This window comes from Copadichromis virginalis, linkage group LG11 (genome assembly GCF_057382275.1).
Source record: "Copadichromis virginalis isolate Kocher_CV1m ecotype Utaka linkage group LG11, C_Virginalis_male_GT1.1, whole genome shotgun sequence".
NCBI classification, from domain to species: Eukaryota; Metazoa; Chordata; class Actinopteri; order Cichliformes; family Cichlidae; genus Copadichromis; species Copadichromis virginalis.
This window is the reverse complement of record NC_140628.1, coordinates 37,575,059-37,600,592: the sequence shown is the minus strand read 5'-3', so window position 1 is coordinate 37,600,592 and position 25,534 is coordinate 37,575,059. Positions and strand designations below refer to the sequence as shown.

The 25,534-nt window shown below is 41.2% G+C and overlaps 3 protein-coding genes across 3 annotated transcripts; all 3 read right to left on the bottom strand.

Moving 5' to 3' along the window:
- Positions 1-2,045: 2,045 nt before the first annotated feature.
- On the bottom strand, positions 2,046-4,644 carry LOC146699390 (uncharacterized). The gene has a single exon (XM_085472298.1). The coding sequence runs from the start codon at positions 4,199-4,201 to the stop codon at positions 2,975-2,977; it is 1,227 nt and encodes a 408-aa protein (XP_085328424.1). The 5' UTR covers positions 4,202-4,644; the 3' UTR covers positions 2,046-2,974.
- Positions 4,645-4,734: 90 nt separating this feature from the next.
- On the bottom strand, positions 4,735-11,168 carry LOC146699389 (ferric reductase 1-like). The gene is made up of 6 exons (XM_085472300.1): positions 10,378-11,168; positions 9,715-9,773; positions 9,460-9,597; positions 7,875-7,906; positions 4,988-7,789; positions 4,735-4,903 (listed from the first exon to the last, which is right to left on the bottom strand). The coding sequence occupies exons 1-5, from the start codon at positions 10,500-10,502 to the stop codon at positions 7,700-7,702; spliced, it is 444 nt and encodes a 147-aa protein (XP_085328426.1). The 5' UTR covers positions 10,503-11,168; the 3' UTR covers positions 4,735-4,903; positions 4,988-7,699.
- Positions 11,169-22,987: 11,819 nt separating this feature from the next.
- Positions 22,988-25,534, bottom strand: LOC146699388 (uncharacterized). Its single transcript, XM_085472299.1, has one exon. It carries the CDS (start codon positions 25,141-25,143, stop codon positions 23,917-23,919), a length of 1,227 nt encoding a protein of 408 aa, XP_085328425.1. The 5' UTR covers positions 25,144-25,534; the 3' UTR covers positions 22,988-23,916.

The window sequence follows — 25,534 nt, the reverse complement described above, 5'->3', positions numbered from 1 at the left end:
GCCATCACCAGTGTGTGAATGGGTGGATGACTGGATGTGTAAAGTGCTTTGGGGTCCTTAGGGACTAGTAAAGCGCTATGCAAATACAGGCCATTTACCATCTATAAATTACAAGATTTAGAGGGTTCTGACATCACAGTCATCTTTCTGACATTGACATCCAGTCTCTCTGTTGTGATGTCAAATATCAATGCCAGATTCGTCTCTCTGTTGTGATGTCAGATATTAATGCCAGATTCGTCTCTCTGTTGTGATGTCAGATATTAATGCCAGATTCATCTCTCTGTTGTGATGTCAGATATCAATGCCAGATTCGTCTCTCTGTTGTGATGTCAGATATCAATGCCAGATTCGTCTCTCTGTTGTGATGTCAGATATTAATGCCAGATTCGTCTCTCTGTTGTGATGTCAGATATCAATGCCAGATTCGTCTCTCTGTTGTGATGTCAGATATTAATGCCAGATTTGTCTCTCTGTTGTGATGTCAGATATTAATGCCAGATTCGTCTCTCTGTTGAACAGTATCCGGGTTTACACCAGCCCACCAGATTTCTTATTTGTGTTGCCCTGTAGTAATCCTGTAGGCAAGGGATGCCTAATCCTCCTTTATCTTTGGGAAGCTGAAGTGTTTTGAACTTAACTCTTGGCTTTTTACCCGCCCATATAAATCTTGAGAGGGTCCTATCCCACTCTACAAAGTATCTATCAGGGTTTTCTATAGAAACAGACTGGAATAAGTTTAATATCTTTGGGAGCATATTCATTTTTATGATGTCCACTCTAGAAGAAATGCTTAGATAGACCATCTGCTAATATTTAGCATGATATCTTTTTTAAGTAGGGGGTAGTTGATTTCTTCCAAGCTAGTTATATCCATTGATAAGTTTATGCCCAGATATTTGATAGTTCTTTTGTCCCAGCTTAGTTTGTATTTGTTGAGCAGATTCTGGGGAGGGCTATAAAAGCTACTAAGAACTTGTGTTTTTTGTATATTCAATTTATATCCCGAGTATAGCCCATACTCCTTTAACACTGACATGAGCTCCATAAGTGATTCGGTAGGTTTTGATAAGTAAACCAAAATGTCATCTGCAAACAAGGCCAATTTCTGCTCACTTCCAGTGATATTAATCCCTTTTATGTTACCATTCTGCCTAATCCTTTCAGCCAATGGCTCTATAAAAATAGCAAATAAGAGTGGACTCAGTGGGCATCCTTGTCTTGTGGACCTTTCAAGCTTGAAAGCATCTGAAAGTTCACCGTTAATCTTTACTTTTGCAGTTGGGCTATTATACAAGGCCCTCAATATAGTGATGATGGACCCATTAAACCCATGGATTTTTTTTTAAAATATGAAAAAAATTTAACTTTTTCCTTCCGTCATACTTCAGAAATATAATACATTAATTTTTTGAACATTTTAAAACATTTAAGTTTGCTCGTTGTATTTATAAGATCCTACATTGACGTGCTCCACAATCATTGGTCAGTCATGTTAAAATCCATTATCAGTGGAAAACAAACCTGATCCTCTACTAGAGGCGATTGTGCAATACCTTTTAGACATAACACTCAGCAAACAGTTATTATTAGTTAAAGTCAGTGAGATTTGGAGTGATACAATAAGACACGCAGACTTAGCATGACGAACCGACGAGGAACACGTACACTGTGAATACATACAGAGGGAAAAGGGGACAGGAGATAAGACATGGACATAACTAAGCACAAACAGAACATGATGGCTGGGGGGGAAAACACACGTGACCAATAATAGTAGACCTGTGCTACATTTGTCCAGCTAGGCAACACATATTTCTGCATAAGAGATACATGAGACACCCTTTAAATAAGCAAATTTCATGTTTAAAACATGGAAATGCAGCCAAAATGGACCATACAATGGCCTCAGTGAACACATCAGCACATAAGTAGAGATAAGGAAACTCAATCACATTAGATATTAATATTACTATGAGTAAATTATATATATTATATATTCTGTTATATGGTTTAAAGAATACAATGTGATAATCACACAGGAGAACGCTGTTTCCAGTTATACAAATTTATTTTATTTCACTATTAAAGAAACCAATTATGTAAATAAAAGCTCACCACAAGAACATCTCCCAACCCAGTCTTACAAAGTTGCAGTTACAATAAAAAATGGGTAGGGAACATGAACTGTTGGTGAGCTAAAAAACAATCCTGGTGCTGATGCTTGTCATTGAACGTTTTGGACAGAGCTCTTGATTGAAATGCCTACCGTTGTGTGTAGGCATTTCGGTCCAGATGTTATGGAGTTCAGTTCAGCTAAGATGTATTTCTAAAGCACCGGATGGCAAAAATAGCCGCTTCTCGGCTGTTTATATTGTAAGGTAAAGACCATACAATATAAGAGAGAAAACCCCCCAACAATCAGATGATCCCCTGTGAGCAAACCCTTGATGACAGTGTCTGTGAAGGTTATCAGTCATCAAGGCCATAGTAGTCTAAGGAGCTTGGAAAGAAAAGCGCCTGGACTTCTTTAAGTTAAAGAAGTCCAGGCGCTTTTCTCCAAGCTCCTTAGACTTGGTGACGGTGGGAAAGAAAAACTCCCTTTTAACAGGAAGAAACTTTCGGCAGAACCAGGCTCAGTGAGGGGCGGCCATCTGCCTCGACCGGTTGGGGGGGGGGCACAGCTGTTATAACCCCTGACGCAGCATAGCTTCTAATTCTGAAAGATACGTAGATACCTTAAACCTGCACTCTATGCAGGACACCAAGCGATGACACGACTTGCAGTACTATAGGAGTCTATGCAGAAACAGTTTTCTCTCTTGAATCTCTGTAATTTTTTTGCTACTGAGTGTCTGGGTGCAGTCACTCATTTTGGGCCAATTAAATCAAATGAACTTCCATTGTCTAAGTTATAGCCCTATTGAACCTGCGTTAACCAGGTTTAATAGGGAGGGCCAAAGTCGTAGTTGTGCTAAATTTCCTCGAATTCTCCTCGGAGATTTTCGAGTAGCTTCCTTTGTTCTTGAAAGTTCTTTTCCATTTGTCTCATCGCTTCCCGTCCATTCCACATCTTTTTGGTAAGGTCACTAACCGTATTTTCCAAGGCCTTATTTTGTTGTTTGAGTATGTCAACTTGGACATCGTAGTTGTTTATCAGATTGTTATGTTCTTCCTGTGAAACTTTGGGAGTCTGAGCTTGGGTTTGCAACGCCATGTCTTCTGTTTTCAAGGCTTCCTGTGAATCATACAGATTTTTCTTGACCTCTTCAAGCTCTCTTTTCATTTCCTCAAATTCATGGCACAACAACTCCTTTTCTCTGTTGGTCACTTCAAAATCATGTTGGGAGTCTTTCTCAGTGGCTTTGGAGATCCGTGATTCTCCTTTCACACCCTCATCGTGTGGTTTCAGTTCTTTTTGAGAATCACCACTCCTTTTGGAAAGCTCCTGGAGGTCCTGTTCAAGAAGTTCGTTATGCCGCCTCAATATGTCAATTTCATGTGCAAAGCATTGGCGTTCCAGGGTCTGTCTGAGCTGTTCACTGTCCGTTGTTTTGTTTTCCTCATTCATGATCCTTTTTCTTTCTTCACTCTCTTGTAACTCTTTAAAGGCTGTGTTTGCCTGATGGAGCTCAGTTTTAACAGCCTGTATTTCCTGTTGCATGTCATCTTTTTCCTTTTCAAAGTCCCTTTTCAGCTCACACATGCGTTTTACCGTCACATCATTTTCCTCTCTTAAAGACTGGTTGTCCTTTTCCATGTCTCCCACTTTTATAACCAAGCCTGTCTTGCTGCTTTGCAACTCTCTGATTTCTGCCTCCATTTCCTGCATCACCTCTTTCTGTTGCTGGATCTCTTTGGTTTTGGAGCTGTTTAAATCCTTTAGAATTTGGTTCCAATATTCCAGCTCTTGAATTTTGAAGTGAATTGTTTCATTCTCTAGTTGCAGGTCTCTTTTCCTCTTGTTTTTAGAGAACCCACTTCGTTTGAAGAGAACTTCAATGTTTTTTTGGAGAATCTTGTTCTCATTTATGAGCTCTCTTTTTTGCTCCTTAAGGTCGGCGTTCTCGACTTTAAGGTCACGTATGGTAGAGTTTTGTTGTTTGAGAGTTTTATTCTCATTTTTCAGCTCTTTGATTTGCTGTTTAAGTTTTTCGTTCTCGGCTCTCATGTTGCATACAACAGGATTTGACAGACTCATATTTCAAATTGAAGTTGATGCTAAATCTCTGTACCAACTAAAAGATTTTTTAAAAATACCGTCAACTGTGTCAGAAACGCAAGTTTCCAGTAGTTTCCTGCCTAGTGAATTCTTCCACTCTCTTTGAAAGACTGACAAGAGTGAGAACCTCTCCCCTATTTATAGGTTTTCGTGTGCTGATGTCATAAAGAAGACCAGAGATCAAAGGGATTCTGGTGAAACGTCACTGTGTCTGGTCTGGGCAGTTCTGAATTGAATAATAACAAAATGACGGGGGGCGTGTCTGGTAGCCATGTGAAGACGTGTTGTACAGGGCTCCTCAATGGACTAACTTGTTTCATAATTCCATTGCTCCAAAACTAACGAACTTTTAACAACAGTACGATAACACGCCCGTGTGCTGCTCTGAGGCACTTTTTACATCTTCAAGGCTACGGTGTACGACATATGAGCAAAACTAGATCGGGGAAAGAGCAGGCCGCAAAAGCCTCGGACCTGTCACGGTTGTTAAAGAGTGGACTCAGGCGCGGAGCTCAGAAATAATGACAGTGCATTTATTTACAGTGCAGCAATGTGACAACAGCTCAAATGTGCAACAATGGTGATAGTGCGTCCCTCCTTCCGTGTAAGCCCGTGCGTGGTAGTGAGTGCCCGTCTCTCCTCCAAGTGCTTCCTTAGTGTCCGTAAATCCTCCGTCAATCCCTGGGTGAACACACACACACGACAGCAGAATGAGTACGAAGATCAGACAGCACTTCAATAACGTTAGCGACTCAAAAACACTACCAGGCTTAGTGCAATACTCCAGCGCTGTCTGTCGCTCAGCCACACCATTAAGTAGCCCTGCTACTAGTTGATTGGCAGCAGCTGGTGGATTGACTGCAGGTGCGGCAGCTCCGGGCGACAGCACTTCCGGGTCGGAGGTAGCCTGTTGCTAGGTTACCTCCTAGCACATCACAGCGGAGCCGGAGGGGAAGACAGGGCGATAGGAGAGACATTTTCACACTGTGGTATCGCAAGATATAAGTGGTTATATAAATATATGAGTATACATAATAGTTATTATTCATAGATACCTACATCCTAAGTTCCTGTTAATCTTCTGAAAGAAACAGAATGAATGTGTTGTTACAATGGTAATGCCAGGAGAGGCAGTATTAGTTCTGTGTTACATTAATGTGTAAGGAAGTGGAAGAAGTGTGTGTCCTGTAGGAGGCAGTAGAAAATGGATGCTCATGTTCTGTACATGCCCTGAAAGTAAGGTTCAGTAAACCAGTGCAACGATACTCCGGTGTAAGGCTCAGTTATTGTATTTTTATTTTTTGAAGATGCAACACACACGCACACAGATATACACACACTGGCAGGTCGACCGGTCAGGGCGCCGTCAGATCCTGACAGGACCATGCTGAGGACAGACCGGAGGCACCACCCCATGACATGAGTGAGATTATGAGAGCTATTGCTAGCTCTGAAAAGACGATATTGGACCGTATCGATTCAAGCACGAAAGATTTATTATTCCAGAGGTTGGGACATATTTTTTCTGCACCTGCATTTTGGTACCTGAATGGCAAGCTCGCAAAGTCATCTGCTCTTCGTTTTATAAGCTGGAATGTTAAAGGTATAAATAATCCGGTTAAACGCACAAGGGCTTTTACTCATTTAAAATCATTGAGATCCGATGTTGTATATCTGCAGGAAACACACCTCCGATCAAGTGAACAAATTCAACTAATTAAACTGTTTCTCTGCTTGTCTGCATTGCCACAAATTGTTCTATTTGGTGATGTATCATAGAACTGTACTATATAGTGTATGTACGTTTCTGTGTTTGCTAGTAACTACCATCAACCTAAGGTCTCAGCTAATTTATCTTTGCAGAGATGTTCATTTGATTGTAACAGCAGTAGGAAAGAGCAGTAACAAGAGTAGGACAGCTAAGCTAATTATGGCTAAACATTTGGAATTTAGTGAAAGCAAAAATTGACCTTGCAAAGATGGATAGGTTTATTTAGAAAGTCAGCTATTTACATTTAGTGTTCGTCCCAAGTAGGAGATTTTGAATTGAGTCTAAATTGACCGCAAATTTACTTACATCAAAACTTACAAATTTACATCAAAACTTCTGAAGATGCAGGTCTCTGTGCAGCGGCTGAAGTCTGTGGTGTAGAGGGTGAAGAGGAAGGGGGAGAGGATGGTCCCTTATGGTGCTCCTGTGTTGCTGATTACCTTGTCAGACACACAATGTGGAAGACGCACATATTGTGGTCTTCCTGTCAGGTAATCAACAATCCAGGACACTAGAGAAGCATCCCCCTGCATCGCTGTTAGCTTATCACCAAGCACTGGAAAAGTAAAAAAAACATGAACCTCACAGTGCTCGCCGGCTGGTCCGGGTGGATGTAGACACGATTGAGCAGATAGATGATGGCGTCCTGTGAGACGGGGCTGGTAAGCAAATTGAATGGGATCCTGATGTGGTCTGACAATGGGTGAGATCTGGTCCAGGATGAGCCTTTCCAGGGTCTTCATGATGTGGGAGGTCAGTGTCACAGGCCTGTAATCCTGGGGGCCACTGGGACGTGGCGTCTTTGGTACAGGGACGAGGCTTGATGTCTTCCACAGCACTGGGACCCTCTTCAGACTCAGCATGAACAGTTTATGGAAGACTCCACAAAGCTGGGGGGCACAGGCCTTGAGGGGACTCACTCCATCTGGTCCAGCAGACTTGCCTGAGTGGAGTTTCTTCATTTGCATCTGAACCTGGTAAGCATTTAACACTACTACACTGACATACATAATTTTCAATTTAATGAAGTTAAAAATTTGTTGTCTTATTGTCAGTTGTTATTGACAGCAAGATTATTAGAAATATATGAAAAAAATGTACATTAAATGGGAAGTTCAGGAGCTGAATCAATGACAGTTTTTTTTTTTCAAATGAAAGTGACAAAGGTGCAGATTCATACATAGATGCTGTCATATTAACAGATGTTAATGTGTGAAAAGGGCTTTAACCCTCCCATTATGATGTGGGTCGAGTTGACCTGATTTAAAAATGTAAAAGGAAAAATTGTTAAAAGTACTTTTTAATACAAAATTGCTGTTTGGCTTAAAAAATGTAACCAGCTTGTAAAATGAAACTGGTTTACCTGGCAGCCAGAGTGGAGGCTAAAGGCGACTGAAACTACTTCTTTCTTTGCAACTGTGAGACATATTATACACACACACACACACACACACACGACAGTAATGCTTGGCCCAGTGAAATTGAATGCTGATTGAAAGTACACCTTAATTATCAACTAAAAGCAAAAGAGAAAAAAAAACATAAGTAATATTTTTTAAAGACATTACTGAGAAACTTTCCAGGATTCGCCAACTGATGCATCAGTGGGTCTGAATTTCCAGTGCAGTCTCTCATCAAGTATGTTAAAATTGATGATAAAATTCAACAAAACTACAGGGAAACACTCTGGAAGATTCTGCTGCTGCTCATTTTTCTCCAATTCCAACCAGAAGTGCCACCAAAAAGCAAAGGTTTCCCAGAAGGTACACAGCGATCAGGCAACTGTCACCTTTGACCTGACAAAAAAAGTAAAATTATATTAGAAATACTCCATCTTGTGGCAATCAGTGATTGCTTGCTTTTATATTTCTTTCAGCTTACCAATGCTGATTCCATTTGATCAGCAGTATCATCTGAAACCCAGAGCAAAGAACAGTGAAATATTGCAGGGCACATTAACTGAAGTGAACTAAAGCAGTCAGCTATGTTTTTAATCATTTTATTTATACAGGTTGAGTTATGATATTAGTTTTAAGCTTTAACAGAAGAAGAACAATTTGAAATCAATTTAAATAAAATTGAGTCGAGTTGAGTAGTTGTGGTGATTGAAAAAAAACAAAAAAACAACAACTTTCAGAACGATAACAATGTGCTGGAAGCTCTATGTAAACATTTAGCATGTCAAGTTGCCATTGGTCATGGAAAGTGTGTGCGGCACGGGGGGGTAAAACATTTTTTAAAAATCACCAAACATTAACCAGTTTTTGTAGACACAAAGAGGTTGTGATCATATTTTTTTTTAATAATTTGTGTGACTGAGCCACACATTGAGCCACAGCATTGTCAAACTACACGTGTCCAAAATTGGATAGTCTCAGTTGAGACAATTCAATGCAAGTTCTCTCTGATAACATTAGGTTGGTGGTGCATGAGCTGAGCCTTCGTGTATAGTATTCCCAGAGTATTTTCATGCATTTAATAAATCGAAAGATAAAGATTCCTTTGTCGCTGTACTTCAGCACAGTTAAAGTGTAACAGCTTTTGTTCCAGCAGACTACCATTGAGACATTCTTACGCGTTTTCACTCATCAATTCATAAATACCAATATTGTCAGGGTCCTGGGACTGGGCGACCCAGGATCCCTGAGCAGTCATGTATTATATTATTATTATTATTATTATTGCTGTGTATTTTGGTGTTGCTCCCCCTTCCCTGTGCTTGTGTATATGTGTGTGTGGGTGGCTGAGCACTTGTTTATAGGCGGCGTCAGGCCTGGAGGGTGTGGCCCTGCAAGGGGACTGGCCACACCCGAAGCCACACACCTGCTGCTGATCAGGCCTCGTCGGGGGAGCTACTTAAGAGAGTCTTGGAGCTCCCACCGACGCGGGATCATTGCTTGGGACTCCACGTTAGTTACCCAGTTTAGGTTTTGGTCGTGTAGTGTATGCCTGCCATTGTTCAGTGTCCTGACTGCTGCCGCTATTGTTTCCCGCAGGAGGAGCGTGGAAGGCTTAAGGAGCAGCGAGCACCGGGAGTGCAGACACGGGAGCAGAGAGCACTTGGAGGACACGACACGGGAGTCTGGGGAGAAACACGGGGATTTATTGTTGTTTGATATCACCCTCTGTAAATAAACACTGTCTATACGTAGAGCACCGCGCCTGGGTCCTCCTTCCCCACTCCTTCCACGGTGTGCCATGCCGTACCGTGACAAATATTTGATGCTGCTGTGTTATACACAGAAAATCTTGTGATACAGTGCTGTTTATTTTACCCATCCAACCACATTCTGAGGTGTACAGGGGTTATACTCTTCGCTCAGTCAGCTAAATGCTGCTGAACTGATCAGGTGGCTCTTCACCGTGCAAATGGACTGTTGGGTCTAGATTGGTTTTTGTCATTAAAGTGTATATGGGTAGTGATGATTTTTTCCTTCATCACTGAAATGCAAAAAAAAAGGCTTACCTCTGTGTTTAACTACCCAATCATGGACCTCCAAAATGATGATGAAGAGAACTTCCCAGGCAAAGAAGCCACCCATCACTTTCAATAGCCACCCATCATCACTGTCAATCCTGTCCAGGCCTGTAAATATGGCTGCCACTGTGTGACACAAAGAAGCAGGCATTTTAAGACGAGCAGCATGGGTGACAGTGTGTCTGCTATTGAAAATGTTAGCATATATGCAAGATGGTAGAATGAAGTAAAACACAAGCTTACCAGCTATAGATTTTATTACCACCGCATTTAAAAAATGTGTCCAGTTGAACAGATACCTCCTATCAAAGAAAAGAGAAGAACTATAAAATCATCAGCTTCTGAAGTTCTTGTCTAAGATTTCTCCTGCATCCAATTTATGAAAACAAGTATCATTACTGAACATACAATTTTACTAAATCTATATTTCACTTAAAAAATATTTCATTTACTGAGTCTGGCCTCCAAAGCTACAACCAGGCTATATTTATTAAAAGTACCATTATTACTAAGAGGAAGGAATAACTTTCACGAGTCATGTGCAAATTAGTTTCCTACTTGGTGTTTCAGTGTGAAAGTGTGCTCTGATAAAGCACATGCAGGCTACACTTTGCAAAAGTTTGAAATTTTAAAAACTTTTATGGCTGAAGTATGAATACAACTCTTAGGGTTATCAAATAACTTTATAACCTCACTTTGCCGAGTGAGCAGTGCATTTAGTCATTAAGCATGTACTGCCCCATTCCTTTGGTTTATCGTGTTTTCAAAATTTGTTAAATAATTGTAGAGAAAAAAAAAGTGAGGCCATTTTTAATTTTTTTTTAAATAATATTTGAACAGAGTATTCTTAAATGTGTATAGGCATGATATAGTATATTAATTAAACACACACAGATGGATACATACAGGTGATGTTGTGGTCCGCAGCGCAGCAAGGCCCCGATGGGCTGGATAAGTGAGAGGATCATAACCAGGCACCCCAACACTGGATGTGCTCCCTGGATACCAAACACATTAACAGTGCTAATCATGGGGCATAAATATCAGTCTGAGAGCTGAAACACACAACTAAAGAGTGCTTAATGAATATCAAGAGAAAAGAAAAAAAAACACTTTGAAGGGGTATATTAATCTTGCCTGTGGATGCAACTTGCAGACTGGAGGAGATAAGACATGGACATAACTAAGCACAAACAGAACATGATGGCTGGGGGGGAAACACACGTGACAGAAGGAATGGGTCACAAGGGAAAAACATGTAAACGAGACGGGAGAAAAGGACATTACTGAAATACATGAAGGGCCAGGGCTGGGACAGCCAACCAGTCACAGACAAAGAGCCACATCATACACCTGGGCGCACATGAACATCACCCATCCCTTCCTCTGTCCTGCGTTCAGTTTAGGGTATCGAACTCAGGACCCTAGCCTCATCAGGCCGGGGTCTTTGTGTGGAGTCTGGATGTTCTCTCGAGCTTCCTCCCACAGTCTAGGGACATGCAGTTAGTGGGGGTCTTCTCGCCCCGTTCACATTCACACAGAGATGAATTGAAGATCACCTTGTGGTTAGTGCCTTCTATTCGATGTACAGACTGAATAATAACACCTTCTAATTAGTTCTGTCTCCTATTGGTGCTCTTCTACGAGTGATCAGTGCTTGATGGCTTACTAAGCTTAACTTTTTTCCACAACATTGATAACAAACACACACAGAACAACAACAACATATGTTATCTAAAAAAAACTTGATTGGACCAAAGTTTTGATGTTCATCCTACATGTTTATTGAGATTGTCTAATGTCTGCGACGGTATCTTCTCCCACGTCTGCGGACACCCGAGGCCTTGTGGGGTCTCTTGTGTCTGCGAACGGGGCGAGAAGACCTCGCATGTCTGCGTCTATACCTGCGTCGTGGCATTGTCCAAAACGGCGGTACCTGCTCCACGTCACGGGTTCTATTTATGGACTCACCTGGCAACTTTAGTGATGTCACTGCTGATGTTGTCACTGTTGGTGTGACCTCATGACTCATTCATGCCATCTGAACTGTGGTGTAATTATGAGGTCACAGGGGGACGTGAATTTATTCACAAAGTTGATAGAGAGTTTGGGTCATAACTCAAAGACGCAATGATGCAGTCAAATCATTTGGAATTAAATATCTCTGTCAGTGCGCCCCAGGGTGGCTGTGGCTACAATGTAGCTGCCATCACCAGTGTGTGAATGGGTGGATGACTGGATGTGTAAAGTGCTTTGGGGTCCTTAGGGACTAGTAAAGCGCTATGCAAATACAGGCCATTTACCATCTATAAATTACAAGATTTAGAGGGTTCTGACATCACAGTCATCTTTCTGACATTGACATCCAGTCTCTCTGTTGTGATGTCAAATATCAATGCCAGATTCGTCTCTCTGTTGTGATGTCAAATATCAATGCCAGATTCGTCTCTCTGTTGTGATGTCAGATATTAATGCCAGATTCATCTCTCTGTTGTGATGTCAAATATTAATGCCAGATTCATCTCTCTGTTGTGATGTCAGATATCAATGCCAGATTCGTCTCTGTTGTGATGTCAAATATTAATGCCAGATTCGTCTCTCTGTTGTGATGTCAAATATCAATGCCAGATTCGTCTCTCTGTTGTGATGTCAAATATCAATGCCAGATTCATCTCTCTGTTGTGATGTCAAATATTAATGCCAGATTCGTCTCTCTGTTGTGATGTCAAATATTAATGCCAGATTCGTCTCTCTGTTGTGATGTCAGATATCAATGCCAGATTCGTCTCTGTTGTGATGTCAGATATTAATGCCAGATTCGTCTCTCTGTTGTGATGTCAGATATCAATGCCAGATTCGTCTCTCTGTTGTGATGTCAGATATCAATGCCAGATTCGTCTCTCTGTTGTGATGTCAGATATCAATGCCAGATTCGTCTCTCTGTTGTGATGTCAGATATCAATGCCAGATTCGTCTCTCTGTTGTGATGTCAGATATCAATGCCAGATTCGTCTCTCTGTTGTGATGTCAAATATCAATGCCAGATTCGTCTCTCTGTTGTGATGTCAGATATCAATGCCAGATTCGTCTCTCTGTTGTGATGTCAAATATTAATGCCAGATTCGTCTCTCTGTTGTGATGTCAAATATCAATGCCAGATTCGTCTCTCTGTTGTGATGTCAGATATTAATGCCAGATTCGTCTCTCTGTTGTGATGTCAAATATTAATGCCAAATTCGTCTCTCTGTTGTGATGTCAAATATTAATGCCAGATTCGTCTCTCTTTTGTGATGTCAAATATTAATGCCAGATTCGTCTCTCTGTTGTGATGTCAAATATCAATGCCAGATTCGTCTCTCTGTTGTGATGTCAAATGTCAATGCCAGATTCGTCTCTCTGTTGTGATGTCAGATATCAATGCCAGATTCGTCTCTCTGTTGTGATGTCAGATATTAATGCCAGATTCGTCTCTCTGTTGTGATGTCAGATATCAATGCCAGATTCGTCTCTCTGTTGTGATGTCAGATATTAATGCCAGATTCGTCTCTCTGTTGTGATGTCAAATATCAATGCCAGATTCGTCTCTCTGTTGTGATGTCAAATATCAATGCCAGATTCGTCTCTCTGTTGTGATGTCAGATATTAATGCCAGATTCGTCTCTCTGTTGTGATGTCAAATATCAATGCCAGATTCGTCTCTCTGTTGTGATGTCAGATATCAATGCCAGATTCGTCTCTCTGTTGTGATGTCAGATATTAATGCCAGATTCGTCTCTCTGTTGTAATGTCAAATATCAATGCCAGATTCGTCTCTCTGTTGTGATGTCAAATATCAATGCCAGATTCGTCTCTCTGTTGTGATGTCAAATATCAATGCCAGATTCGTCTCTCTGTTGTGATGTCAGATATTAATGCCAGATTCGTCTCTCTGTTGTAATGTCAAATATCAATGCCAGATTCGTCTCTCTGTTGTGATGTCAGATATTAATGCCAGATTCGTCTCTCTGTTGTGATGTCAGATATCAATGCCAGATTCGTCTCTCTGTTGTGATGTCAAATATTAATGCCAGATTCGTCTCTCTGTTGTGATGTCAGATATCAATGCCAGATTCGTCTCTCTGTTGTGATGTCAACTATCAATGCCAGATTCGTCTCTCTGTTGTGATGTCAGATATCAATGCCAGATTCGTCTCTCTGTTGTGATGTCAGATATTAATGCCAGATTCGTCTCTCTGTTGTGATGTCAAATATCAATGAAAGATTCGTGTCTCTGTTGTGATGTCAAATATTAATGCCAAATTCGTCTCTCTGTTGTGATGTCAAATATTAATGCCAAATTCGTCTCTCTGTTGTGATGTCAGATATCAATGCCAGATTCGTCTCTCTGTTGTGATGTCAGATATTAATGCCAAATTCGTCTCTCTGTTGTGATGTCAGATATCAATGCCAGATTCGTCTCTCTGTTGTGATGTCAAATATCAATGCCAGATTCGTCTCTCTGTTGTGATGTCAGATATCAATGCCAGATTCGTCTCTCTGTTGTGATGTCAGATATCAATGCCAGATTCGTCTCTCTGTTGTGATGTCAGATATTAATGCCAGATTCGTCTCTCTGTTGTGATGTCAGATATTAATGCCAGATTCGTCTCTCTGTTGTGATGTCAGATATCAATGCCAGATTCGTCTCTCTGTTGTGATGTCAAATATCAATGCCAGATTCGTCTCTCTGTTGTGATGTCAGATATTAATGCCAGATTCGTCTCTCTGTTGTGATGTCAGATATTAATGCCAGATTCGTCTCTCTGTTGTGATGTCAGATATCAATGCCAGATTCGTCTCTCTGTTGTGATGTCAAATATCAATGCCAAATTCGTCTCTCTGTTGTGATGTCAGATATTAATGCCAGATTCGTCTCTCTGTTGTGATGTCAAATATCAATGCCAGATTCGTCTCTCTGTTGTGATGTCAAATATCAATGCCAGATTCGTCTCTCTGTTGTGATGTCAAATATTAATGCCAAATTCGTCTCTCTGTTGTGATGTCAGATATCAATGCCAGATTCGTCTCTCTGTTGTGATGTCAGATATCAATGCCAGATTCGTCTCTCTGTTGTGATGTCAAATATTAATGCCAGATTCGTCTCTCTGTTGTGATGTCAGATATCAATGCCAGATTCGTCTCTCTGTTGTGATGTCAAATATCAATGCCAGATTCGTCTCTCTGTTGTGATGTCAGATATTAATGCCAGATTCGTCTCTCTGTTGTGATGTCAGATATCAATGCCAGATTCGTCTCTCTGTTGTGATGTCAAATATCAATGCCAGATTCGTCTCTCTGTTGTGATGTCAGATATCAATGCCAGATTCGTCTCTCTGTTGTGATGTCAAATATCAATGCCAGATTCGTCTCTCTGTTGTGATGTCAGATATTAATGCCAGATTCGTCTCTCTGTTGTGATGTCAAATATCAATGCCAGATTCGTCTCTCTGTTGTGATGTCAGATATCAATGCCAGATTCGTCTCTCTGTTGTGATGTCAAATATCAATGCCAGATTCGTCTCTCTGTTGTGATGTCAAATATCAATGAAAGATTCGTGTCTCTGTTGTGATGTCAAATATTAATGCCAGATTCGTGTCTCTGTTGTGATGTCAGATATCAATGCCAGATTCGTCTCTCTGTTGTGATTAGGGGTGGGTTTTTATAATCGATTCATTGATTAAGATCGATTATGGCTTGGATAACGTAAAATCGATTAATTAAAATCCTGAATCGATTTTTTTAATATAAATTTATTTTGCCCGAAATGCCAGAATCTCTGGTGACATCTCACAAAATTTCAAGAACCACCAAACAGCTAAGACAGTAAATGAGAGCAGGAACACGGATTCTGCACAAAGACTTAAACACACAGCACGACCCGCGGATCAGAATCATTTAGATGTCGCCTTTCTCACCCGACAGCACGGACACGGTCGGGGCTGAAAGCCGACAGCTCACTGATTCTGATCTGTCGGCGGGTCCGCGCTTTGTGTTCACGCCCTTTATGCGCTGATTCTAAAGCTGTTAGTTTGATCTCTTTCCAAACAATATTGACCGAACCAGCAGCAAAAGAAGATTCACATAAACATCGTCATGAATTCACTCTGACTTTTACTGTTTTGCTTCCACCGCGATGCACAGCTCTCTCTCTCTGTCTCTCTGTCTCTCTCTCTCGCCCTCTCTCTCTCTCTGTCTCTCTCTCTCTCTGTCTCTCTCGCCCTCTCTCTCTCTCTCTGTGTGTACTTCAAGAACAGTTTCCCTTTCTTCATTATTCGCTTGCTTGTTATGCACAAGTCTACCGTTGTTTACAGCGCTGTCGGCCGCTGTTTTTTTCCCTTTTACATTCTTCCGAAAAGAAAACCTCATTTCTGCTGTTCAATACTGAACAAATTTAAACTTTTTAAAATTATTCAAAATGCAAAACGCTTAACCGTGTCTCTAATAAAACCTCTGTAACTTCAGAGGTAATGTTCATATGTTGATTAATGGTTTTCTTTCGTTTTTGATGTACTGCAGAATATTTTTATAAAATCCCAGGCCAGGAAAACCACCTTCATGTTTTTCTGTGTTTTATCTTCAGCTACTTTGACACAAAGGCATCTGCTGTGATGCTTACACCTTTGATAAAGTCTTGCGTGTGTCAGCTTCCTTTTTATTGATACAAAAATATGTAAATGTACTGATCTGAATTATAATATTTCTGACTGTCAAAATTTCCCAGATTTAAATCGAATCGAATCGAATTAAATCGAATCGTGGATCGAATCGATTCGGGACCTTGTGAATCGGAATTGAATCGATTCTAGAAATCAGTGACGATACCCAGCCCTAGTTGTGATGTCAAATATTAATGCCAGATTCGTCTCTCTGTTGTGATGTCAAATATTAATGCCAGATTCGTCTCTCTGTTGTGATGTCAAATATTAATGCCAGATTCGTCTCTCTGTTGAACAGTATCCGGGTTTACACCAGCACACCAGATTTCTTATTTGTGTTGCCCTGTAGTAATCCTGTAGGCAAGGGATGCCTAATCCTCCTTTATCTTTGGGAAGCTGAAGTGTTTTGAACTTAACTCTTGGCTTTTTACCCGCCCATATAAATCTTGAGAGGGTCCTATCCCACTCTACAAAGTATCTATCAGGGTTTTCTATAGAAACAGACTGGAATAAGTTTAATATCTTTGGGAGCATATTCATTTTTATGATGTCCACTCTAGAAGAAATGCTTAGATAGACCATCTGCTAATATTTAGCATGATATCTTTTTTAAGTAGGGGGTAGTTGATTTCTTCCAAGCTAGTTATATCCATTGATAAGTTTATGCCCAGATATTTGATAGTTCTTTTGTCCCAGCTTAGTTTGTATTTGTTGAGCAGATTCTGGGGAGGGCTATAAAAGCTACTAAGAACTTGTGTTTTTTGTATATTCAATTTATATCCCGAGTATAGCCCATACTCCTTTAACACTGACATGAGCTCCATAAGTGATTCGGTAGGTTTTGATAAGTAAACCAAAATGTCATCTGCAAACAGAATCAGAATCAGAAACTTTATTGTCATTGTCATGAGAACAACGAAATGAAGAATGGTCCCCGATCATTGCATCATCCCTAGCAATATCAAAATATAAATAAAACAATAAAATTCAATAAATAAAATAGATAGAATACTTAAAATACTAATAAGATATAACAGTAAAACATTCACATACATTCTCACACACATGCTTCAGACCGTGCATAGATTAACACAAGAGTGGCGTGATGGACATTTTTTTGTAGTATTCAGATGTGTTATTGCAGTTGGATAACAGCTGTGTTTGAGTCTATTAGTCCTTGCTCTGATTGCCCTGTACCGTCTGCCTGAGGGCATCAGTTCGAACAGGGAGTGGCCAGGATGTGAGGTGTCTTTTATGATGTTTTGGGCCTTTTTAAAACAGTGGGCGTTGTGTAGAACTTCCAGTGTGGGGAGAGGGCAGCCAGTGATCTTTTGGGCAGTGTTAATGATCCCTTGGAGTGCTTTCCTCTGAGCCCCTGTGCAGCTAGTGTACCAGATGCATATGCAGTAAGTTAGAACACTCTCAATGGTGGCTCTGTAGAAGGACACCAGCAGTCTCTGTGTGATGTTATTCCTCCTGAGAATTCTCAGGAAGTACAGTCTCTGTTGGGCCTTTTTCAGCAGCTCGGAGGTGTTCACACTCCAGGAAAGGTTCTCCTCTATATTGACTCCCAGGAAGCGGAAGCTTGCCACCCTTTCTACACAGTCCCCATTTATGAATAGTGGTTGGATCTCTGCCTTTTTCCTTCTGAAGTCTATTATGAGTTCTTTGGTTTTTGAAGTGTTGAGGAGGAGGTTATTGGCCTTACACCATGACGTCAGCTGCTCCACCTCGTCTCTGTACGTAGACTCGTCTCCCTTGGAAATGAGCCCCACCACTGTGGTGTCATCTGCAAATTTCACAAAGATGTTGCTGTGGTGGCGAGGAGTGCAGTCGTGTGTGTAGAGAGAGTAGAGCAGTGGACTGAGCACACAGCCCTGGGGTGAGCCAGTGCTGAGACTCAGGGCTGAGGATGTGTGATGGCCAACTCTGACTCTCTGTCTACGGCCCGAGAGGAAGCTATTGATCCACATGCAGGTGCTGTCTGGAAGCCCCAGGTCTTGTAGCTTGGCCACCAGTTTGTGTGGAAGGATGGTGTTAAAAGCTGAGCAGTAATCCACGAAGAGCATCCGCACATAGCTACCATGCTCTTCCAGGTGAGTTAATGCAGCATGGAGTGCTGTGGCTACAGCGTCTTCCGTGGATCGGTTTGCTCTGTAGGCAAACTGGTGTGGATCCAGGCTGCGGGGCAGGGCTGCTGTGATGTGTCTGCGGACCAGCTTCTCAAAGCATTTCATTACCACTGGGGTGAGTGCCACCGGTCTGTAGTCATTCAGGCCGGTGATGTGGGGCTTCTTAGGCAAGGGGACTATGGTGGAGGACTTCAGGCAGAGTGGGACAGTCGCCTGTGCGAGGGATTTGTTGAAAATCCTGGTGAAGATCCCAGCCAGCTGTCCTGCACAATCCCTCAATATTCGACCTGGCACACCATCAGGACCCGCCGCCTTCCTCGGGTTAACAGCCTGCAGCATGCGCCTCACCTCGTGCTCTTCCAGGGTGAGGGTGGTGCTGCTATGGGTGGCGTGTTGCTGCTGTGGCTCCAATACCTCCGGTACCCTGGTCTCAAAGCGGGCAAAGAAGATATTCAGCTCCTCTGCCAGCTCCAGGTCACCGTCCGCAGCTCCGAGATTGATCTTATAGTTGGTTAGGTGCTGGATGCCTTGCCACACCTGCCGGCTGGTATTACTCTTCAAAAACAAGGCCAATTTCTGCTCACTTCCAGTGATATTAATCCCTTTTATGTTACCATTCTGCCTAATCCTTTCAGCCAATGGCTCTATAAAAATAGCAAATAAGAGTGGACTCAGTGGGCATCCTTGTCTTGTGGACCTTTCAAGCTTGAAAGCATCTGAAAGTTCACCGTTAATCTTTACTTTTGCAGTTGGGCTATTATACAAGGCCCTCAATATAGTGATGATGGACCCATTAAACCCATGGATTTTTTTTTAAAATATGAAAAAAATTTAACTTTTTCCTTCCGTCATACTTCAGAAATATAATACATTAATTTTTTGAACATTTTAAAACATTTAAGTTTGCTCGTTGTATTTATAAGATCCTACATTGACGTGCTCCACAATCATTGGTCAGTCATGTTAAAATCCATTATCAGTGGAAAACAAACCTGATCCTCTACTAGAGGCGATTGTGCAATACCTTTTAGACATAACACTCAGCAAACAGTTATTATTAGTTAAAGTCAGTGAGATTTGGAGTGATACATGACACATGACGGAATAAGACACGCAGACTTAGCATGACGAGCCGACGAGGAACACGTACACTGTGAATACATACAGAGGGAAAAGGGGACAGGAGATAAGACATGGACATAACTAAGCACAAACAGAACATGATGGCTGGGGGGGAAACACACGTGACAGAAGGAATGGGTCACAAGGGAAAAACATGTAAACGAGACGGGAGAAAAGGACATTACTGAAATACATGAAGGGCCAGGGCTGGGACAGCCAACCAGTCACAGACAAAGAGCCACATCATACACCTGGGCGCACATGAACATCACCCATCCCTTCCTCTGTCCTGCGTTCAGTTTAGGGTATCGAACTCAGGACCCTAGCCTCATCAGGCCGGGGTCTTTGTGTGGAGTCTGGATGTTCTCTCGAGCTTCCTCCCACAGTCTAGGGACATGCAGTTAGTGGGGGTCTTCTCGCCCCGTTCACATTCACACAGAGATGAATTGAAGATCACCTTGTGGTTAGTGCCTTCTATTCGATGTACAGACTGAATAATAACACCTTCTAATTAGTTCTGTCTCCTATTGGTGCTCTTCTACGAGTGATCAGTGCTTGATGGCTTACTAAGCTTAACTTTTTTCCACAACATTGATAACAAACACACACAGAACAACAACAACATATGTTATCTAAAAAAAACTTGATTGGACCAAAGTTTTGATGTTCATCCTACATGTTTATTGAGATTGTCTAATGTCTGCGACGGTATCTTCTCCCACGTCTGCGGACACCCGAGGCCTTGTGGGGTCTCTTGTGTCTGCGAACGGGGCGAGAAGACCTCGCATGTCTGCGTCTATACCTGCGTCGTGGCATTGTCCAAAACGGCGGTACCTGCTCCACGTCACGGGTTCTATTTATGGACTCACCTGGCAACTTTAGTGATGTCACTGCTGATGTTGTCACTGTTGGTGTGACCTCATGACTCATTCATGCCATCTGAACTGTGGTGTAATTATCAGGTCACAGGGGGACGTGAATTTATTCACAAAGTTGATAGAGAGTTTGGGTCATAACTCAAAGACGCAATGATGCAGTCAAATCATTTGGAATTAAATATCTCTGTCAGTGCGCCCCAGGGTGGCTGTGGCTACAATGTAGCTGCCATCACCAGTGTGTGAATGGGTGGATGACTGGATGTGTAAAGTGCTTTGGGGTCCTTAGGGACTAGTAAAGCGCTATGCAAATACAGGCCATTTACCATCTATAAATTACAAGATTTAGAGGGTTCTGACATCACAGTCATCTTTCTGACATTGACATCCAGTCTCTCTGTTGTGATATCAAATGTCAATGCCAGATTCGTCTCTCTGTTGTGATGTCAGATATTAATGCCAGATTCGTCTCTCTGTTGTGATGTCAGATATTAATGCCAGATTCGTCTCTCTGTTGTGATGTCAGATATCAATGCCAGATTCGTCTCTCTGTTGTGATGTCAGATATCAATGCCAGATTCGTCTCTCTGTTGTGATGTCAGATATTAATGCCAGATTCGTCTCTCTGTTGTGATGTCAGATATCAATGCCAGATTCGTCTCTCTGTTGTGATGTCAGATATCAATGCCAGATTCGTCTCTCTGTTGTGATGTCAGATATTAATGCCAGATTCGTCTCTCTGTTGTGATGTCAGATATTAATGCCAGATTCGTCTCTCTGTTGTGATGTCAGATATTAATGCCAGATTCGTCTCTCTGTTGTGATGTCAGATATTAATGCCAGATTTGTCTCTCTGTTGTGATGTCAGATATCAATGCCAGATTCGTCTCTCTGTTGTGATGTCAGATATCAATGCCAGATTTGTCTCTCTGTTGTGATGTCAGATATTAATGCCACATTCGTCTCTCTGTTGTGATGTCAGATATAAATGCCAGATTCGTCTCTCTGTTGTGATGTCAGATATCAATGCCAGATTCGTCTCTCTGTTGTGATGTCAGATATCAATGCCAGATTCGTCTCTCTGTTGTGATGTCAGATATCAATGCCAGATTCGTCTCTCTGTTGTGATGTCAGATATCAATGCCAGATTCGTCTCTCTGTTGAACAGTATCTGGGTTTACACCAGCCCACCAGATTTCTTATTTGTGTTGCCCTGTAGTAATCCTGTAGGCAAGGGATGCCTAATCCTCCTTTATCTTTGGGAAGCTGAAGTTTTTTGAACTTAACTCTTGGCTTTTTACCCGCCCATATAAATCTTGAGAGGGTCCTATCCCACTCTACAAAGTATCTATCAGGGTTTTCTATAGAAACAGACTGGAATAAGTTTAATATCTTTGGGAGCATATTCATTTTTATGATGTCCACTCTAGAAGAAATGCTTAGATAGACCATCTGCTAATATTTAGCATGATATCTTTTTTAAGTAGGGGGTAGTTGATTTCTTCCAAGCTAGTTATATCCATTGATAAGTTTATGCCCAGATATTTGATAGTTCTTTTGTCCCAGCTTAGTTTGTATTTGTTGAGCAGATTCTGGGGAGGGCTATAAAAGCTACTAAGAACTTGTGTTTTTTGTATATTCAATTTATATCCCGAGTATAGCCCATACTCCTTTAACACTGACATGAGCTCCATAAGTGATTCGGTAGGTTTTGATAAGTAAACCAAAATGTCATCTGCAAACAAGGCCAATTTCTGCTCACTTCCAGTGATATTAATCCCTTTTATGTTACCATTCTGCCTAATCCTTTCAGCCAATGGCTCTATAAAAATAGCAAATAAGAGTGGACTCAGTGGGCATCCTTGTCTTGTGGACCTTTCAAGCTTGAAAGCATCTGAAAGTTCACCGTTAATCTTTACTTTTTCAGTTGGGCTATTATACAAGGCCCTCAATATAGTGATGATGGACCCATTAAACCCATGGATTTTTTTTTAAAATATGAAAAAAATGTAACTTTTTCCTTCCGTCATACTTCAGAAATATAATACATTAATTTTTTGAACATTTTAAAACATTTAAGTTTGCTCGTTGTATTTATAAGATCCTACATTGACGTGCTCCACAATCATTGGTCAGTCATGTTAAAATCCATTATCAGTGGAAAACAAACCTGATCCTCTACTAGAGGCGATTGTGCAATACCTTTTAGACATAACACTCAGCAAACAGTTATTATTAGTTAAAGTCAGTGAGATTTGGAGTGATACAATAAGACACGCAGACTTAGCATGACGAACCGACGAGGAACACGTACACTGTGAATACATACAGAGGGAAAAGGGGACAGGAGATAAGACATGGACATAACTAAGCACAAACAGAACATGATGGCTGGGGGGGAAAACACACGTGACCAATAATAGTAGACCTGTGCTACATTTGTCCAGCTAGGCAACACATATTTCTGCATAAGAGATACATGAGACACCCTTTAAATAAGCAAATTTCATGTTTAAAACATGGAAATGCAGCCAAAATGGACCATACAATGGCCTCAGTGAACACATCAGCACATAAGTAGAGATAAGGAAACTCAATCACATTAGATATTAATATTACTATGAGTAAATTATATATATTATATATTCTGTTATATGGTTTAAAGAATACAATGTGATAATCACACAGGAGAACGCTGTTTCCAGTTATACAAATTTATTTTATTTCACTATTAAAGAAACCAATTATGTAAATAAAAGCTCACCACAAGAACATCTCCCAACCCAGTCTTACAAAGTTGCAGTTACAATAAAAAATGGGTAGGGAACATGAACTGTTGGTGAGCTAAAAAACAATCCTGGTGCTGATGCTTGTCATTGAACGTTTTGGACAGAGCTCTTGATTGAAATGCCTACCGTTGTGTGTAGGCATTTCGGTCCAGATGTTATGGAGTTCAGTTCAGCTAAGATGTATTTCTAAAGCACCGGATGGCAAAAATAGCCGCTTCTCGGCTGTTTATATTGTAAGGTAAAGACCATACAATATAAGAGAGAAAACCCCCCAACAATCAGATGATCCCCTGTGAGCAAACCCTTGATGACAGTGTCTGTGAAGGTTATCAGTCATCAAGGCCATAGTAGTCTAAGGAGCTTGGAAAGAAAAGCGCCTGGACTTCTTTAAGTTAAAGAAGTCCAGGCGCTTTTCTCCAAGCTCCTTAGACTTGGTGACGGTGGGAAAGAAAAACTCCCTTTTAACAGGAAGAAACTTTCGGCAGAACCAGGCTCAGTGAGGGGCGGCCATCTGCCTCGACCGGTTGGGGGGGGGGCACAGCTGTTATAACCCCTGACGCAGCATAGCTTCTAATTCTGAAAGATACGTAGATACCTTAAACCTGCACTCTATGCAGGACACCAAGCGATGACACGACTTGCAGTACTATAGGAGTCTATGCAGAAACAGTTTTCTCTCTTGAATCTCTGTAATTTTTTTGCTACTGAGTGTCTGGGTGCAGTCACTCATTTTGGGCCAATTAAATCAAATGAACTTCCATTGTCTAAGTTATAGCCCTATTGAACCTGCGTTAACCAGGTTTAATAGGGAGGGCCAAAGTCGTAGTTGTGCTAAATTTCCTCGAATTCTCCTCGGAGATTTTCGAGTAGCTTCCTTTGTTCTTGAAAGTTCTTTTCCATTTGTCTCATCGCTTCCCGTCCATTCCACATCTTTTTGGTAAGGTCACTAACCGTATTTTCTAAGGCCTTATTTTGTTGTTTGAGTATGTCAACTTGGACATCGTAGTTGTTTATCAGATTGTTATGTTCTTCCTGTGAAACTTTGGGAGTCTGAGCTTGGGTTTGCAACGCCATGTCTTCTGTTTTCAAGGCTTCCTGTAAATCATACTGATTTTTCTTGACCTCTTCAAGCTCTCTTTTCATTTCCTCAAATTCATGGCACAACAACTCCTTTTCTCTGTTGGTCACGTTAACATCATGTTGGGAGTCTTTCTCAGTGGCTTTGAAGATCTGGGATTCTCCTTTCGCACCCTCATCGTGTGGTTTCAGTTCTTTTTGAGAATCACCACTCCTTTTGGAAAGCTCCTGGAGGTCCTGTTCAAGAAGTTCGTTATGCCGCCTCAATATGTCAATTTCATGTGCAAAGCATTGGCGTTCCAGGGTCTGTCTGAGCTGTTCACTGTCCGTTGTTTTGTTTTCCTCATTCATGATCCTTTTTCTTTCTTCACTCTCTTGTAACTCTTTAAAGGCTGTGTTTGCCTGATGGAGCTCAGTTTTAACAGCCTGTATTTCCTGTTGCATGTCATCTTTTTCCTTTTCAAAGTCCCTTTTCAGCTCACACATGCGTTTTATCATCACATCATTTTTCTTTCTTAAAGACTGGTTGTCCTTTTCCATGCCTTTCACTTTTATAACATAGCCTGCCTTTTTGCTTTGCAGCTCTCTGATTTCATCCTGCATTTCCTGCATCACCTCTTTGTGTTGCTGAATTTCTTTGCTATTGGAGCTTTGTGAATCCTGTAGAACTGTATTCAAATATTCCAGCTCTTGAATTCTGATGTGAATTGTTTCATTCTCTAGTTGCAGGTCTCTTTTCCTCTTGTTTTTAGAGAACCCACTTCGTTTGAAGAGAACTTCAATGTTTTTTTGGAGAATCTTGTTCTCATTTATGAGCTCTCTTTTTTGCTCCTTAAGGTCGGCGTTCTCGACTTTAAGGTCACGTATGGTAGAGTTTTGTTGTTTGAGAGTTTTATTCTCATTTTTCAGCTCTTTGATTTGCTGTTTAAGTTTTTCGTTCTCGGCTCTCATGTTGCATACAACAGGATTTGACAGACTCATATTTCAAATTGAAGTTGATGCTAAATCTCTGTACCAACTAAAAGATTTTTTAAAAATACCGTCAACTGTGTCAGAAACGCAAGTTTCCAGTAGTTTCCTGCCTAGTGAATTCTTCCACTCTCTTTGAAAGACTGACAAGAGTGAGAACCTCTCCCCTATTTATAGGTTTTCGTGTGCTGATGTCATAAAGAAGACCAGAGATCAAAGGGATTCTGGTGAAACGTCACTGTGTCTGGTCTGGGCAGTTCTGAATTGAATAATAACAAAATGACGGGGGGCGTGTCTGGTAGCCATGTGAAGACGTGTTGTACAGGGCTCCTCAATGGACTAACTTGTTTCATAATTCCATTGCTCCAAAACTAACGAACTTTTAACAACAGTACGATAACAC

What these genes read in the sequence shown, in the direction of transcription:
- LOC146699389 (XM_085472300.1), bottom strand. Translation starts at nt 10,502, where the DNA reads ATGATTAGCACTGTTAATGTGTTTGGTATCCAGGGAGCACATCCAGTG. An exon ending in TGCGGACCACAACATCACCT is followed by an intron (nt 9,774 to 10,377) that starts GTATGTATCCAT and finishes TTTCTTTGATAG; the next exon opens with GAGGTATCTGTTCAACTGGA. An exon ending in TTGGGTAGTTAAACACAGAG is followed by an intron (nt 7,907 to 9,459) that starts GTAAGCCTTTTT and finishes TCTGGGTTTCAG; the next exon opens with ATGATACTGCTGATCAAATG.
- LOC146699390 (XM_085472298.1), bottom strand. Translation starts at nt 4,201, where the DNA reads ATGAGTCTGTCAAATCCTGTTGTATGCAACATGAGAGCCGAGAACGAA.
- LOC146699388 (XM_085472299.1), bottom strand. Translation starts at nt 25,143, where the DNA reads ATGAGTCTGTCAAATCCTGTTGTATGCAACATGAGAGCCGAGAACGAA.